Genomic DNA, 16729 nt, shown 5'->3' on the forward strand with positions numbered 1-16729 from the left:
TAGGGAGCAGGTAGCCTCAAGGACACAATTGCCACAGGTCAAAGGGCTTAAAAGGAGGAAAAGCCTTTCTTCAAGGCACTGCGCAGCCACAGATATTGCAGCTCTTTCCGGCAGATGTCAGCTGGGAATGAGAATCAGCTGCAGAGGCCACAGGGGGACATCACAGGGTTTCTTGGAAGCGAAACGCTTGTGGTTCCCAGAATGAAGTGCTATGATTGCTGTTGACATGATATTAGGAAAATCTACCTGACAGCTCCCTGCCATGTTAACCATGGAGGCCTCCAGAAGATCTGTCCTGCAGGACAGCCCTTGGAAAGAGTAGAATTGCTCCAGAGCGTGAGCCATATATGAGAGCTGGTTTGTTCTTCTTCCCTGGAGCAGAAGGAAACGGCCTCAGACTTATCCAGCCCAGGGCACTGCTCCCAAATACATTCAGTAGCTGATATTTATGGAAAATATAAGCAGCAGTGTTGATACATGGTGATCCCATCACTAGGATATTCTCATGACCTCCTCCAGTTAGCAGTTTAGGGCTCATTCACTTGAGACACAAGGATGTGAAGGCTTTGCACTTCTAGAAACTGTTTTGGAGGCTGAGAGCAGCAGCAGCAAAGAGCAGCTGGTAAGGAGATGGGAACTGAAGGGGAGGTTGGAGGGCCTTGCAGAAAGAGCTGCAGGAGAAAGTTGTGACTTGGCTTCCTGCAGGAGAGGAGGAACGAGGCTCTAACCAACAGAAAACCAAAGCTGCCAATAGCAGCAGTGGGAGAGCGGAATGAGGTGGGAAGGGATGTGAGAGATGTGTGAGCTGTGAGGATGAAGAGGGTGGATGCCAGGGACAGTGCAGCTTAAGGGACCTCAGAGAGGAAAGGAAAATGATAGAGTAAAATCTGGTCTGTGAGGGTGTCTGGGCTGTTGTTCACGGAGGACAGCAGGAAAGAAAAACTCTTCTGAGACTATTACCCCAAACCCTGTCTGATTCCAAAAGGCTAAGTTCCTGAAGGGGCCAGAAGATGCTGGCAGAGCCACAGCGAGCAAGGGATGAGGACAGGGAGTGTGTCAGAAGAGCAAATTGAGGTGGGGGAACCATGAAATACATGAGGAGGAGGTTTGGCATATGCTGCTTTTGTGGTCAAAGCCACTTTGAATTGTCCAAAACCAGGGTGAATTCCTGCTGATGATTCTTTGCTCCTGGTCTTTCACTCTCTTCATGTCAGCAGGGTAACCTGGGCTCAGGCATTGCTCAGACAGCCAGTGTCTCTGGCTGGTGCAAGTAAGAGGCTCCTCACCCTGGAGAGGAAAAGGGTCCTGGGCATCCTTGAAACTGTGGGTTGGCAGCTGGAAAGTATCCAGGATAGGTAGGTAGTGCCTTGTCCTTGCCCTGTCTCTGCTTCCGAGACATCGAGTCTGGTCTCATCGGATATTCCTGGAGAGCCTGGGCTGGCTCCACGCCAGGACTGTCTGGGGAGGGGGAGTGACCCCCTGCTGCCTTCGGGTGTGCTAGGGGCTGAGGGGTGTCCCTTGGGGACTAGGGTGAGCAGAGGGCCAGGCTCCCTTGCTTTGGCAGCATGGAAAGCCAGCAAGGCATTTGCAGGAGATAAGCTTCGGATATCTACCCTGTGTCTTCAAACAACTGCTGGGTGGAAAGACTGAAGTGGAGGCATGATGTGATCACTGAAGCATTTGTCCCATGCCCGTAGGGTCAGCCTGGCTATGCTGGGAGCCCTGTGTCAAGTACGGGAAGCAGTGTTGACCACTGGCTTGAGCAGTTCTCCCCTGACAACTGCTCTTATTCCGAGCTAGAGCTTCTGGTGGTGGGAAATGGAGGCTGTGGCTAGCACTGGTCTGTGTGGGGCACCCATGCTGATCTACCGCTGCCACTGGGGGCGGAGGCGGTGGCTGTGCGCCCAGCCTGCTAGCCAGCCAGTCACACACACACATCATGATGTCATTCTACTGAAAAGGCAGGTGACATCTGTTGTCAAGTGACATTGATAGGACACCAAGCTGGCTGTGATGCAATCCAGGTTGTTTCTGTTCAGTGGAAACTTTTGGATCAGCTTACAGGCTGTGACACCTCACAAAACACTGTGAGCTCCATGGAGGGGTGAATGCCTGCTTTCTAACCTTAGCCTTAGGCTCATCAAAACATGCCTCTTCATATAAAAGTGACACTATGCTCACCTTCCCTTCCCAGCCAGTGTTACAGGAGCTGGTTGTGTGATCCACTCCCCTCTGTTCAGGAATGAAGTGGTGGGATTTTTTTCTCAAAAATAGCCCTATTACTAGGAGTGATAAAAGACTGGGATAAGCCCATCAGGTTTCCATTCACAATACTTTTTCTGCTGCGTGCTGTGAGGAATGCAGTGAGCCCAGAATAACCCGTATCCCATTCTGCCGAAGCGTTCCATTTGCTGTGGGTGCCATGTCCCCGCGGACAGGCCGCCTGTGCTGCCGTGTCTCACACCCTGATGTCCCGTCCCTCTCCTCCCCAGGGTACCCGCAGCCAGAGGTGACGTGGTACAAGGATGATGAGGAGATGGACCGCTACTGTGGCTTACCCAAGTACCAGATATTCCGCCATGGAAATCACCACACTCTGCAGCTGTATAAGTGAGTAACGGCGCTGGAGAGAGGTGATGGGATTTGGTGATGGGAGCTATGAGCATCGTTTTGGTGTTGGGAGGAGCTGGCTGTCAGCAGTGAGCTTCCCCCAGCACCCATGCTGACCTCTTCTGCCGTGTGCCTGGCTAGCCCCTTCCCCCCGTCACACCAGTGTGAGATCCATTACTGCACCTGGGGATAGGTGGAAGCAAGAGGAAGGTCAGGAGAAATTCCTGCCTCTGGAGCCTTCCAGAGCTGGTAGCAATGTGTGCTGTGGCTGCAACAGACAGGAGCTGAGCGTTAGGGCTGGATGAAGGGAAAACACTGGCTGCCTCTGGCATGATGGTCCAGGGCATCAGGCAGGACAAGGACAGAAACAGTTTGTAGGAATGTCCTAAGGAAGGGCGATGAGGGGAAGGAGCTGCAGCCCTGTCCTGGAAGGGCCTTTCCTCATTCTCAGTATGAGATCAGAGAAGGAAAGGACTGCTTTGGCACTTGGCTGATGGAGCCTAAGGCCTCCTTTATTCAGCTCTGACTACCAGCTTTGTAACTTTAAATGAGGACTGCATTTCTGGAGAGCCAGGCACACAGAACAAAGAGTCTCTGGGACATCAGAGGAGTGTGGCACTACGTGGAAGTGCAGAGTTATCAGCGTTGCTGGAAGTCCTGGCATCCCATGCCTCCAGCATGGGCTTCTGTGCCGCCTCAGGTGTGCTCCGGGTGTCCGTCAGAGGCTGACTCACCTCTGGCAGCAGCAGGGTCTCTGGGCGAGGTGGCTGTGGGTGACAGCAGGGACAGTGCTGGTGCCTGTAGAGCAGAGCGGGAAGGCTTTGTAAGGCAGCAGGGTGGGTGGAAGAACAGAAATGTCACATGGACTGTGAAGAACTTGAGAGGAGACCCTGCAGAGGAATGTGGCCAAGAACAGTCAGGAAGCCTGGTGCTAGCTGTTTCTTCTCCTTCACAGCCCTCTCTTATCAGAGTTACAGCCCAGCGGAGAGCTGGGCACTGACTGAATGTTTGGCTTACTAATCTACTAGTGCTGAGAACAGGCAGAATCCAGGGAGGGAAGCCAGCCCCAGGCCTCCAGACCTACCGTGGGCACCTCAAGGGCCATGTCTTTGTCTTCTGGCCCCTCTGGAGCAAGAGGCAGGAGAGTGTGCATGGCTGTGTGCCCAGCAGTGGTGCCTGGGGAGGACAGGCAAGTCTCACACACAGCTTTTGGTTTGTAGGTGCCAAGAAGAAGATGCAGGCATTTACCAGGCCTCAGCTAGGAATAACAAAGGCATTGTGTCCTGCTCTGGTGTGCTGGAAGTAGGAACCATGACGGAGTTCAAAATCCATCAGAAATGGTTTGACAAAATTAAGAGAAAAGCTGAAGAGAAGCTGCGAGAGATAGAACAGGGCAAGAAACGTGGGAAAGAAAATGTAGAAGTGGAGAAGGTGCAAGGAATGAGCCCCGATCGACTCCAGAGGAAGCGGAGGCTGGCCAGGGATCTGAATCTCCAGTCAGGATCCTCTCCGTGGGAGAAGGAAGATGCAGCAAAGGTGCACGTCGCTGACTCTCAGTCCAGATTACGTGAGGATATGGCTGAGCCGAAGGAGCAGGTGGCCAGTGCCATGATGGGCTTCCCAAACACACTGGTGGCACCTCTGAAAGCTGAGGTGACCACCAACGGAGATGCCACTTTGCAAAGCGTGGAGGACAATGGGAACAACTTTCTCAAATACATCTATGAGACGGTGGAGGACCTGGCGACTAAGCCAGTGGCCAAAGACTCTGCAGCCAAAAAGAAGAAGAAGGTGGAGGCAGCAAAGCAGGAAGTTCCCAAGCGAGAAGAAGGTGGACGAGACAGGTCCAACCCCTCTCCAAATCCACGGTTTGGGCCTCCCGTCCCCTTGCGCAGGAACACGCGTTTGAGGGCGGCAAATGATCAAGAAGGGGAAAATGGTCAAAAAACCAAAGACCCTGGGAAAACTGTGAATCAGGACACTAAAATCAATGGTGAAGTGCACTTCTCTTTGAAAGAGATGTATTTTGGTAAGCAAATGAAGGCGGCAGCTGGGAAGGAGGAAGCAGGAGCCAAGGAAGAGGCTGCGAGCGAGGCTGCCCTGCAGCCTGTGGCAGTTGGCAGACAGACGGAAGATGCTCTGTCATCCTCAGAGGTCTCGGAGGCAGGATCTGTGCTCCCCGAGGCACAGAAAGCCCAGCACCAAGCACAGAAGTCAGAGAGAGACAAAGCTGTCGGTCCAGAGGTAACTGGGACAGAAAGGTGCCAACACAGGGGTTGTGACAAGAAAACGTTTGTGCTGCGTGGTCATCCCACAGCACCAGCCTGAAGCTGCCTGTACCCCACGGGATCTGCTGCCAAGGCTTCCTGGGTCTCCACTAACAAATGCACCCAGGCAAAAGGGCCTAGACAGCAGAGCTTCCACCCCATCTCTGAATAAATGTCATTCGAGGTGGTGAGGAGAGATGTACGTCAGGGCCCTGCAGGCGAGCAGCTGGCCCAAGGCATGATGTGAGCTCTCCTGTTTAATCAGGCAGGGTGACCTCATGCGAAATGTTTCCAAATCAGTTAAGCAGGGAGCACTGAATGGCTATTTGTAGTTGGGGGTGGACACCTCGTGTGTAGGACAGGCAGTGAGAGGGGTGACATCTGTTCAGTTTAGCAGAGAGCCTGAGCTGCAGCTGGTGCTTAATGAGCCCCCATGCAAATGAGCACGGTGTGCCAGGTACCCCATGTGAGCTGCACTGGGCAGGGCCTCACATTTTGTTTACAGTGCAACATTTATACAGTAGACCTGAGCTATTTTTTGGCTCTTCCCCGTTGGAAAAAAAAACTGTTTCAGGACTCATTGTGGTCTCAATGCAGTGCCAGGGCACAGCACCTGCTCCTGACCCTCACCATGTCTTTTAGTCAACTTCTATTTTTGTTGCTTAACCTGAAACATTTTCCATTAAAATATTAGACTGGAAGCTACCAGTCTTTCCCCCGCACCATCCTTTTTCTTTCGTGACCCCTTCTGTGGTTAAAGGATCTCTGAGTGCAATTGGCAGGGGCCACTTTGTCAGGATTTGGTGTTAGAGCTGTGGTGGCTGCACGCATTGAGCACAGACCAAGACTGTCAGAGGAGACACTCTGGGTGCAGCACGTCTTCCTCCACAGGTAATGCAAATATTTCAGGGTGTGGAAAAATCCACCATATGGAAAGTGGGATTGAAGGGTGCTCAGTGAAAAAAAGAACCTTTCTTCCTCTTCTACATTTCCATAGCCATGGGCAGGAGCACCATTTGCTGCTGCCTCCTGGCCTTGCTGTGGTGCCGTGCCCTGAACCCATCTTTAACCCTAGCTGTCAGCACCACATATTCCTGCAGGAATTATCACTGCATGAGAGCCGTGGCAAAGCATTTCCTTTCCTCCCTCTCTGCTGGTTTTTATGCCCCTTGCTCATGAGGAGCAGGGAGAGTGTTGGTGTTTAGCTGGCCAGGCTTGGGCTCTGATTCCTGAGCCTTTGACATGCATCAAGGTATTTTCCTCCTCAAAAGCCCATTCTCAGAGGGAGACCTGTAACTTGTCAGCTGGTGTGCCTTTCAGCAGACAAAAGAGAATGCTTTTGATTTGAATTTGAATGCTTCAGCTAGTTGCTGATACTGGGGAAAGTGCCCTGGCTTTTGTGTGACCAAATAAGCTATTTTAGAGCCCTTTAAAGCTGACTTTGGGCATGTTTGAGGATATTTGCACTCCCCAGGATATGGATTGCTTGTCTTTTTTAAACTTTGCTTTAAACAAGAGAGGGTTGTATGTGAGCCTTTTCCTGGCCTTGGGACTGAGCTGAGCCCCATGCTTAGGACTCCTCTCTTGAGCTGGAGTTAGCCATAGCTGGAGCGCTTTGCAAAATGCCAGACCGTAGCCAGGCTGTGAACATCCTCATGCACCAGAGCAGAGAGGAAATTGTATTTGAATGATGACCACTCTTGCCTAACTTTGAAACTGATGATTTTATTGCATTTCTTTTATATATGCCTCTAGACTGAGTGTTTTCTGATCACATAAGGACAGGTGCTGTTCTAAAAAGCTCCCAGGAAGCTTTTCTGAGCAAGCTTTGTTTCCTGCACCAATGATTTTAACAAATTTCACATGAGGTCCAAGTTCCCTTCAGCCAAAGAAGCATCCCCATGACCAGCACTGTTGCACAGAGCCACCTCTGTGCATCCATCGTAAGCCACCACCAGCCTGGTCCACCTCCACCTGTGGGCACTGTGCAGCTCATCATGGTGTAGAGAGGCCAGGGCTGGCCCCATGGGTAGGCTATGCTGGCCCCATCCCTTTCCCTACCATGGTAGTATGGTAAAAGCCAGGAGAGGTCCCTTGCATGACACCTGTCTGTCTCTTAAAATAAAACCTGATAGACCTGAGCACTGGGATGCTCTGTGTTGTGACACAGCCCGTCGAAGCAGGCCATGGGCATGGCTCTAAGGGAGCAGCAGTGAGGACATGGGGCTTTTGGAGGCGTCTCTGCAGCCCTGGGAACTGGGGCCCCATTTCTGCACACCCTACATGCAGAGACAGAAACTGCTTTAGAGACTTCAGAACCCATTTGGAGGAGTTCCTGTGTGACCTACTCTAGGTGGTCCTGCCCTGACAGTAAGGTTGGACTAGATGATCTTTTGAGGTCCCTTCCAGCTCTTAAGATTCTGTGTGTGACTTGAATTTTGTGTGTAGGAATGGCCCTATTAACACCACTCCTCCCACCCCAGTCTTCTGATGTTCACATTGTCATTACAGTTTTGGGGAAGGGCTTGCTGACAGACTGGCATTACTTTTCCAGGTTTTTCCAAGCCTTCAAACAAAGCCAAAGTGGCACAAAGTAGAAGGGCTAAACATCACAGCCCTCCTTCCCCGTGGATCTCATTTTTGGGGCTTAAAGCTCAAGTCAGAGACCTCAGGAGAAAATCCTTAGCAGTGGATCCTCTGGGATGGAAGGGGAATCTGTGGAATGCATGCCCCATTCCCATGTAGGTGTCCCAATGTTGCTAATTAGCATTAGCTGGGCACAGTGTGTATCGACGGTGTCACTGCCCCCCCCCCACCCCCCCCCCCCCCCGGGTCATATCCTACAGAAATAATTAGTGCCCCTTGGCTGGAAGATTTCATCAGATCTCCTCCAGATAAAGCTCAGCCGTCACAGCGAGCAGTTTGTTGAAACGCCTGCTGGTGTGCAGCTGCAGTCGGAAACATTTGAGCTTCCTGAATGTCAAAGAAGCAGGATGGCTGAATAGTGCAGATAATGTCACAGTGTACAGTTTCCCTGTAAATCATTTGGGCAGCCTCAGTCAGATAGTCTGTGACATGCCAATGCCCCGTCTCAGGACGGGGATTGCAGATAGAGTGTAGAGGGAGGCACCATGTCTTAAAAAAGAGCAAGGAAATTATACAAGGTCTTGGCAACGGCTAGTGAAAGCAGGAAGGTTTGGTCCTCGGGAAGGCAGCGTGCTAGAGGAGAGCAATTTAGAGAATGTTTTAGACAAAAACTCCTGCCTCCTTGTGTACAACCAAAGCATTGAAGGGCAGAAGAGCCTTTGGAGATGATTAAAAGAAATACAGTTTTGTACAGGATGGCAGAGGGCCGTGTGACCCGCTGCCATGGGATGATGGCAAAGCCAGGAGGCCCTGGATAAGTATCAGTGATACCAGGTTAGTGCTTACAGTTCAAGGAGAAGTTGAGCAGTGCCTGATAGTACAGACAGACCACAAGCTCCACTGAGCAGACCCAGGATGTAAAATGACACTAATTTTCTGGTTTTGCTTTTTGACTAGGTTACAGCAGTGGTGGAGCAGTCAGCTGGTGACGCAAACCACCCAGTATCTGGTCCATCCACAGAGAGCGGTCAGCAAGCCAGTAAATCAGAGAAGCTCAGGAAAGAGACACTCGCCTGCCAGGAGACATGGGGGGCTGGGAAAAGGACAAACCCTCAGCTGAGCCCTCAGGAGCCATCAAAGCCACCAGCACCTTCTCCAGATCGTGTGCAGTCTAATGAGGAGTACTCTTCCCCTAGGAAGCAGACAGGAGAACATTCCCAGGCTCCTGAGGGCAGAGAGACCCAACAAGAACTGTTAAATCAAAAGGACAAAAGCCAAGGTGAGGAAGAGCCAGTACTAAAGACATCAAGTGCTCCAGACCCTGAAGAAAATACTTATCTTGAGCAAATCACACATCAGGCAGCAGCCAAGGATGGGAAGAGCAGAGCGACAGGAGCAGAGCTGCCTGGGAGCCATCCCACTGCTGGCACAAGACAGAGTCACTCAGCAGAGCCACCTCCTGGGGCTGTGCACAGGGAGGCAGGAGGGACACCCTTGGCACATGGCAGGCCTGGGATGCCAGCTCCTGCTTCAGATCAACCTGCCAAGGAAGAGCTGCGTCCCACTCCTGCGGCAGGGATGTCAGTGGCTGAGGAGGCCCCGCTTGTGCCTAGCAGTGCCCCAGGGATGGAGGCCTCAGCAGGAGAGGTCCCATCCAGGACCCAGCTGCTGCCTCCTCCAAGCAGAGAAGTGGAAGTCAAAAAGCCAGATGGATCTGCCCCGCAAAAGAAGTTTTCAGCATGCACCTTAGAGGAGGAGGGTGCCAAACCAGCACCTATGGGACCTCAGGGGAAGGAAGGAGGAGAGCAGACAGACGCATCTCAGCACCAGGAGCCACAAGTCCCACTGCTCCTGCCCAGCCCTGAGAGACCTCAGGAGATGTCTTTGGAGGAGAAGATGCAGCACAAAAACCTTGTTTCCTCCTTGAAGAACTATCTGTTGCTGCTTCTAAAGATGTCAGATGGCAGTAAGAAGTCCACAAAAGCAGACACTGACCCTGGGGACAAGGAGCAGCCTGATGCAGAAGAAGTTGTGCTCCCAGAGGTAGGCATTGCAGGCCTGAGCCCCCGCACCTCAAGGAGAGTTTTGGAAAAGGTACAAAACAATGAGCTCTTCCAGACAGCAGAGAACTTACCTCTGACCCCCAGGACATCCAGGCGGATCACAGGCATGCTCAACGAGGAGTTTGTTACTAGCCAGGAGATGCTGGCCTGCAGGCCAGTGCCACCAAAGAGACGTTCCCGGGTTGCTGCGGAGGCAGAGGGGCTGCCCCAGCTCTTGGTGCCCTCCATCGTGGTGGGCAGTGTGCCAGCAGCGGGAGCAGAGCAGCCTCCTAATTCTTATGATTTGCCGCCAGTGAGCACTGAGAAAGAGAGTCCTGGTGAGCCTTTGGCAGTGCTCCCTTGTGCCACACCAGAGGAGCTGGCTTCCGGGGCCCGGCGCAAAATATACCTCCCAAAAACCAAGCAGGTGGAAGGGGAAGAGGAGGCAAGCCCAGAGAGCCCGGGGCATGTGACAAGTCCTACTGTTTTGCCATGGCACTCAAGGAAGGCGTCTCTGCAGCTGTTGCCAGCCCAGGCTCCAGCCCCTCCTGTGGAGCAGCACTCGCCTGCCCTACCAAGGAAGATGGCCATGCTGGAGGTTCCCAAGCTGTATGAGGAGCCTGCAGGCAACAGCGGTGGGAATCTTGAAGGCCCTGAAGATGCTAAGCCAGAAGCACAGCCAGCAGAGTCCAAGAAAGCAAATAACCCATTCAAAGGTAATCCCCACTGAGCATGTTACTGGTTGTCCACCAAAGGAGGACCCTGGCAAACTGAGCTGGCAATAAGTCATCTGAGGCCCCAGGAGTGTGTTGCATTTGAAGGGTCGTCAGCATTGCCCCTTGACAGTGTGAAAGCCAAAAGTCTGCCCCAAGACTTCTCTCCTAGTAGAGGGAGGGCAAAGGAATGCAAGAGGCAGCGGCGCTGAGATGGGCTGTCTCCATGGCCTGGGCTTACCTGGCCAAAGGAATCACATTATCCTTTTGCCTCGGTCTCCATGTCCTGGTCCTCACCACACCTCATACTGGTCAGGGATCCAGTGGGTGTCAGGGGAGCACATGGTCCTTTTCCACCTCCATGGTTAATCCTAATGATCCTTCATGGCATCTAACTAGAAAAGGCACATCCTGATGCTGAAGTGCTTGGGGAGGCAGGTGATGCCCTTGCAGAAGTTGCCGTTTTTGCAAAAGTAAGGGTGACTTTGACAACTCCCTGCTTCAGCAGATGGATGTTTCCTCCAGCACTGTGCAGTGTTGTCCTGGACAGGCTCTGGCTGAGGCCCACAAGCCATTGTGGTGCCACACTCCCTGGAGTTTGTGCCGCTTGTGTCCCACTGTTTCAGCTGAGTGGAGCCCCAAGCCCTTCCCTGGGCAGGCAGTGGGACTCCCTGGGCAGGCTGCAGTGACAGCCTGATGCCCATCCCCAGAGCCCCAAGCAGTGTGCTGGGGTTGCCGGCCCGTCCTTGATGCTGTAGCTGGCACTATGTGTCTCACCGTCCATCTGTCTGCTCCCTGTCCTCAGCTCCACAGGTCATTCGCAAGATCAGGGCAGAACAATTTTCTGATGCATCGGGAAACCTGAAACTTTGGTGCCAGTTCTTCAACATTTTGAGTGATTCTAAGCTGCTGTGGTACAAGGACGAGTTCCCTGTAGCAGAAGCCCAACGGAGGTAACCTGCCGGCTCCGTGTTGCAGCGGTCCTTGTGCATGGCCCTGCAGTCTGCATTAAATCCAGCTCCTTGCATGGTCAGGGCAAGGGTGCCCCTTCTCTAAGGCTACATGGAGAGCTCTTTGCATGGCATGTACATTGTGAACTCCATCTTGCCACTGCCTGGTGACAGAAGGGCTGCCCAGGTGGGGAACTGCTGACAAATTTGTCCCAGTGATGTTCCATGTGGAGCCTGGCTGGTGGTTTGAGTAGCAGAGCCCTGGGGAGGGCTGGACCCTAACTTCATGGGGGGCAGGGAAGGTGCTGTGCCTATTTCCAAGTTGGAGTGTCAGATGTGGCCTGTAATAGTGGAACCTTGGGTGACAGATGTGAGGGTGGCAGCTGTCCTGGGAGGGCCTGCATCCACACAACCACCATGGGCAAGCACCAAGAGGGAAAAGCAGCTCTGGCTGTGCCCTCTTGGTCCCTTGGCATTAGCCTTGCACAGGGAGAGCATGCTCAGATGGCTGGATGCCTTCTCATATCCTGGATGCTCCTTTGGGTGCATTTTGGAGAGCATGTTCTCCAGCACAAGGGAGCTCGTGTGGGAACATTGTGCACATTGGACAGGATTGGCCTGATGCCTTTGAGCATCCCTTGGGCTCCCTTTGTCATGAGCAGACAGAAAGAAGGGCTTCTGGGGCAGAAACCACTTCATATGGCAGGTACCTGAGCTGGGGCAGGTGGACCAGGAGTGGCCATTGGCTGGAGCTGAGCCAGTGGGCCTCAGAAGGATCCTACCTCTTCTCTCTGCTGCCCATCATCCCCTTGCTGGTTCATGCAGGCTGTGTGGGGTAGGAACAGGCCTTTGGTTCTCATGGAGACCCTTCTGCGCTCTGTGCCACCACCTTGGCTGGAGGAGCTGCCAGCCCAATGGATGCTAAGCAGTCCAGAGAAGGCTGGCAGCCTGCTGATAGCCTGTGCTTTGCCAGTTACTCAGGGGCAGGCTGTAGGATGGGGAGTGGAGTCTGCTCTTTCTGCAGACAGATGAAAATGAATCTCGACCCCTCTGTGGCTGTTTGGTTTCTAGTCATCCCATTCAGGTGCAGGTCTATTAGCCCAAGCACAGCCCTGACCCACATGCGTTCAGCAAGTACCTTTATCAGTCTGTAGCCCAGTCCTGGCCAGATTTTGCGGGTCTTGCCTGGAAGACAAGCATCTCTGTGGGTACAAACTGAGGTGCCCTCAGGCTTGCTTCCTCCATAGCCCTCTTCCAGCCCTCCAAGGACAGCATGGTGCCCAGCCGCCCTGCATGCCACAGGGCTCGTGTGTGCCCCAGGCATTGCTGAGGACATGCTCTGGTGTCTTCCAGTGCTGGTGACGAGACCCAGGCAGCCCTGGCTATTGTGCAGGCATCCAAGAAGGACTGCGGGGTCTACCGGTGCGTCATCAGCAACGAGTACGGCACCAACTCCACCGACTTCCTGCTCAGCCCAGAAGGTGAGGAGCCCTCAGCAGCCTGGCAGCTCTCCTGGCTGCCCGGGCACACAGTGGGGCAGCAGGGCCAGCTGAGGCAAGGGCCTGCCCGCTCAGTGGCAGTCTCGCACCTCCCAGCACCCGTCCACGAGGTGCGTCTGCCTCCATGCGCTAATATGCAAGCGATTCATCCCAATACCCTGGCTATGGAAGGGCGTGGGGCAGGGTGGGATCCTGGTAAGGCCCTGAGACCTCTTTGCTTTCTGTCTCCTCTAGTGCTGTCGGGACTTGTCTTGCGGGAAGAGATGGAAGGTAAGGGCCATGCGCTGAGAGCAGCGGCGCAGAGCTGTGGAGGGGGCGGCAGCCCCGTGGCAGGGGCAGAACGTGCCTGAGCATTCCCTCTCACCAGCTCTTCCCTCCTGCAGTGGGAGAGGAGATCGAGATGACGCCCATGGTGTTTGCCAAGGGCCTGGCTGACGCAGGCTACTGGGGGGATAAGCTCTTTGGGCGTGTGGTGAGTGAGGATGTGGAGGTGGGTGCCGGTTTCCTGCGCAAAGCCTGCCGTGCCAGAGCCATCTACGGCCTGGAGCCCGTCTTTGAGTCTGGCCGCACCTGCGTCATCAAAGTGCACAATTTCATTGTCTTTGGGACCAAAAATGAGAACAGCCTCATCGAGAAGAACTACGACATCACCATCCAGGTGGGCAACTTCGTGGGCCACTCTCTGCCTGTCCCCATCACACCTTCCCCATCTGCCTGTGCCACAGTCTCCACCTCTGTACTATCTCCTTCCACTTTTTGAATGCTCTGGAGGAGTTGAGCCATTTTCCAGTTGGCTGGCCATGTCCTTGTTGTTCTTGGCTTCATCTCGTCTCTCTGAGCAACACAGAGCTGCTCAGAGCTTTCTTGTCACTTGTCCTTTGACCACCAGGACAGGGAAACAACTGGCACATGTCTCAGGGGATGCCTGGCCTGGCAGGGGGTCCCAGGGAGCTGTTGGTGTGAGATGAGACCAGTCCCTGACTCTTCTGTTTGCATCTCCAGGAATGTAAAACCCAGAACTCCAGCCGTGAGTACTGCAAGATCTTTGCTGCTGAGGCACGAGCTGTCCCAGACTTTGGAGCAGTGCCCGAGTAAGTGAGATGCTGCAGCTCAGCGGGTTTGACATGACATCCCAGCAGAGCTTCTGGGGAGGTGGGGTGAGAGGGTTCCCCGTGGGCACTGGGGATGTCCCCAGGGACAGCGTGCTCTCCTCCCACCCTCAGAAGCAGAAGGCACAAGGCAGGGTTGCTGACCTGCCCTGCTGCCACAGCAGAGCTCACCAGGCGGTGCTGACCTGGCTCCATGCTCCCACACAGGATAATTCCTCTGTACCTGATTTACCGACCGGCCAACAACATCCCTTATGCCACGATGGAGGAAGACTTGGGTGAGCCCTGTGAGCAGTACTGTGTCACTGAGAGAGACGGCAGCCTGGTGGCACGAGGCACCTCGGAGATTGTACTCAAGTGCTGCACCTTCCAGCACTGGGTCTACCAGTGGACAAACGGAAATATCCTCGTGACTGACATGGAAGGTAACAGGATCTCCCTTCTGGTTCCTGTGGTCCCTCACCACCTTCTGGCCCCTGAAAGGAGGAGGAAAGGCCCCAGCTGTGCCCTCCTGTCTCTTTCCCCGTGTGCTGTGGGGCCCAGCTCCCAGGGCAATGACCTGCCCCTGGTGCTGGTGCCCATGCTGCTCTGGGCAGAGGCTGGTTGTCCTCCCTTTCATTGCAGGGGTGGGCTGGAAGCTGACCAACGTGAGGATTGCTACCAACCTGAAAGGGTGAGTGGCCCTGAGCTGTTGGTGCAGGCTGGCCCTGGCCCCAGCTCTTGTGGCAAAGGGCCACAGCAAGGAGCATGGCTGGGCTCTGTCCTCAACTCCGTGCTCCAGCGGGACATCTCCCGGTGCGGAGCAGGAGCTGAGGGTGGCTGTGTTGGCAGGTACCAGGGGCTGAAGGAAAGCTGTTCCCCCTCCCTGTTGGAGCAGTTCACAGCCGCTCACCAGTGCAACCGCTACTGCAGCATCCTGGGCCTGAAGACGCTGGAGCCAGCCAAGCCCAAGGGTTCCAAGAGCCCCTCCTTGGGTAGGAAATCTGCCCAGTCCAGCCCCCAGATCCAGAAGAAGGGACTGGCAAGTCCCCAGGGCACCCGCAAAGCTGCTGTGAGCCCCCGGAGCTCCCGGAGAGCTGCAGAAACAAGGGAGACCCCGTCAGCCACCAGACCCGGGTCAGGAGAGAGTGGCAGGTCTGGCCGCCTGCAGTAGCTGCGGGTCCTGTGGCTGGGCCTCCCCTACTCCAGCCCCTGGCCCGAGCAGCCTGCAGGCAGCCTGCAGCCCTGCTGGGGAGGGGAGGCCCCGGCAGTGGCCGCTGCCTCGGCGCTGCTCCCCCTGGCTCCGACCGCGGCCCACGGTGACCGTGTGGTGTGGTGTGTGCTGGTGCGGGCAGCTCGGCTGGGGCCACAGGGGCTGCGAGCCCCGGGCTCCTTCGCCAGTGCCTCCCTACTGGAGCTGCTAATGGTGGTGGAGCCTGTGGGGCTGTGCGCCCCTCCACGCTCCGGCTCGCTTTCCTCTCTCGACTCTCCCTGATTGCCTGTCTTCAGGCAGAGGCTGTCAGATGTGCTCCCTTGGGCTTTGCAGGTGCCATTTTCCCTGCCAGGCTCCTGTGAGCAAATTGGGAATCCGGGCGGCCCCCCTCACTCCCAGCACCTCACGTCCCTCTCTGTGTCCTCCATAAAACAACTACTCCAAACCCCACGGGGGTGTGAACCCTGGCAATGCCCAGGCACGTTCATGTGCCTCAGTACACGGGGATGGAAAAGGTTTTGCTGCCATGGGGTTTAGTGGGGAGCCACAGGGCTCACAGGGGTGGATTTTGTGCCTCTGCCCTCCCCTGTGCCCCGGGGCAGGTGCTGAGCTCATCAATGCTGCTGTGGGTGCCAGCTGGCCCCACGTCAGGATGCTCTACCTCACACGGGACACCCGAAGCTGGGCGAAGTGGAGTCCTGACCCCCATGCTGGGAGCTGCTTTAGCAAGTATGGCTGCCCAGCCCACGGGACTTGCTCCTCCTTGCCTACCTGCCATCTGCAGACCCCTATGCCCTGCCCAGCCCCACAGCAAGCCCTGGTCATGCTTAGCATCACCCCTGCTCAGCATATGCTGCACATGGTGGCAGCGATGATCACGCTGGAACGACGTGCCCAGCTTTGCCTTGCTCCCTTCTGGCCGTTGACTCGCTCAGGCATGTAGCAGCCGGCCAAGAATGGTGGTGGCAAGCCAGGCTCACAGTCCCCAGCCCTGCCCACGGCGGCTCACTGCAGAGTATTGCCTTCCCTCAGGCGCTGGAGGAGGGTGCTGGGTGCCCGTGGTGCCACCACCCTCCATGCTGGTGTCTGGGAGCAGGTGGCTGGAGGAGGGCCTGGGCCAGGCGAGAGCGCGGCATGCGCTGGGGTCCTGGTGCTTCGCTGTTGGGTCATTGTAAAATAACAATGTACATAAGAAGGCCGCGTGGGCGGATGGATGCTCTCCTGTGCAATAAAGAGAGAAGGACTGGCCTCTTCCCCTGTGCTGTGGTCCTTGCAGGAAAGATGCACCCAAGCATGGCAGGACAGGGCAGGTCCACGCTCAGGAGATGGAAAGGTCTTCAAGTAATGGCTTTACTCCCGTCCCAGCCTCGTGGGGAAGAAGAGAGTGCCTGAGGCCAGACTCTGAAGCTGCCAGCCGGCAGCAGCTCGGCGTGCGAGGTCTGCAGTGGACATTGGCCACGGCCACTGCCGCTGCATGGTGCAACCTGAGCAAAGCCCCTCATGCAGCCATGGCCAGGGGCCAGAGCGGGGCTGAGGGCGAGCGCATGAGACCACCATGATTTATTTGGAAGCAGCTCCCTTGTGTCTGCAGGGCCAGCACCTAAGAGTGCCGGTGGGAGCTGGTCGCAACGTCACCTCTGGCTTTCTGTCATCACCAGAGCAGAGCAGGCCAGACACACAGGTCTCCGATGGGTTTTTTTCTATATTTGGGGCCAGGCCTGGCAGACCCTAGCACTGCTGGGCCCTTGCCCCAGTGCAGGT

General features: G+C 55.1%; 1 protein-coding gene across 1 annotated transcript in view; it reads left to right on the top strand.

The window, feature by feature from the left end:
* ALPK3 (alpha kinase 3) overlaps positions 1-16210 on the top strand; it is a 33890-nt gene extending 17680 nt beyond the window's left edge. Inside the window, exons 3-13 of the mRNA XM_062000080.1 lie at positions 2493-2610; positions 3831-4854; positions 8421-10221; positions 11024-11171; positions 12522-12649; positions 12902-12937; positions 13051-13325; positions 13670-13758; positions 13984-14201; positions 14401-14449; positions 14608-16210. Coding sequence (XP_061856064.1) covers positions 2493-2610; positions 3831-4854; positions 8421-10221; positions 11024-11171; positions 12522-12649; positions 12902-12937; positions 13051-13325; positions 13670-13758; positions 13984-14201; positions 14401-14449; positions 14608-14929 — 4208 coding nt within the window. The 3' untranslated portion in view covers positions 14930-16210. The remainder of the gene's footprint in view (positions 1-2492; positions 2611-3830; positions 4855-8420; positions 10222-11023; positions 11172-12521; positions 12650-12901; positions 12938-13050; positions 13326-13669; positions 13759-13983; positions 14202-14400; positions 14450-14607) is intronic.
* Positions 16211-16729: the final 519 nt, after the last annotated feature.

The sequence above is a fragment of the Colius striatus genome, chromosome 7, assembly GCF_028858725.1.
Source record: "Colius striatus isolate bColStr4 chromosome 7, bColStr4.1.hap1, whole genome shotgun sequence".
In the NCBI taxonomy this organism is placed as follows: Eukaryota; Metazoa; Chordata; class Aves; order Coliiformes; family Coliidae; genus Colius; species Colius striatus.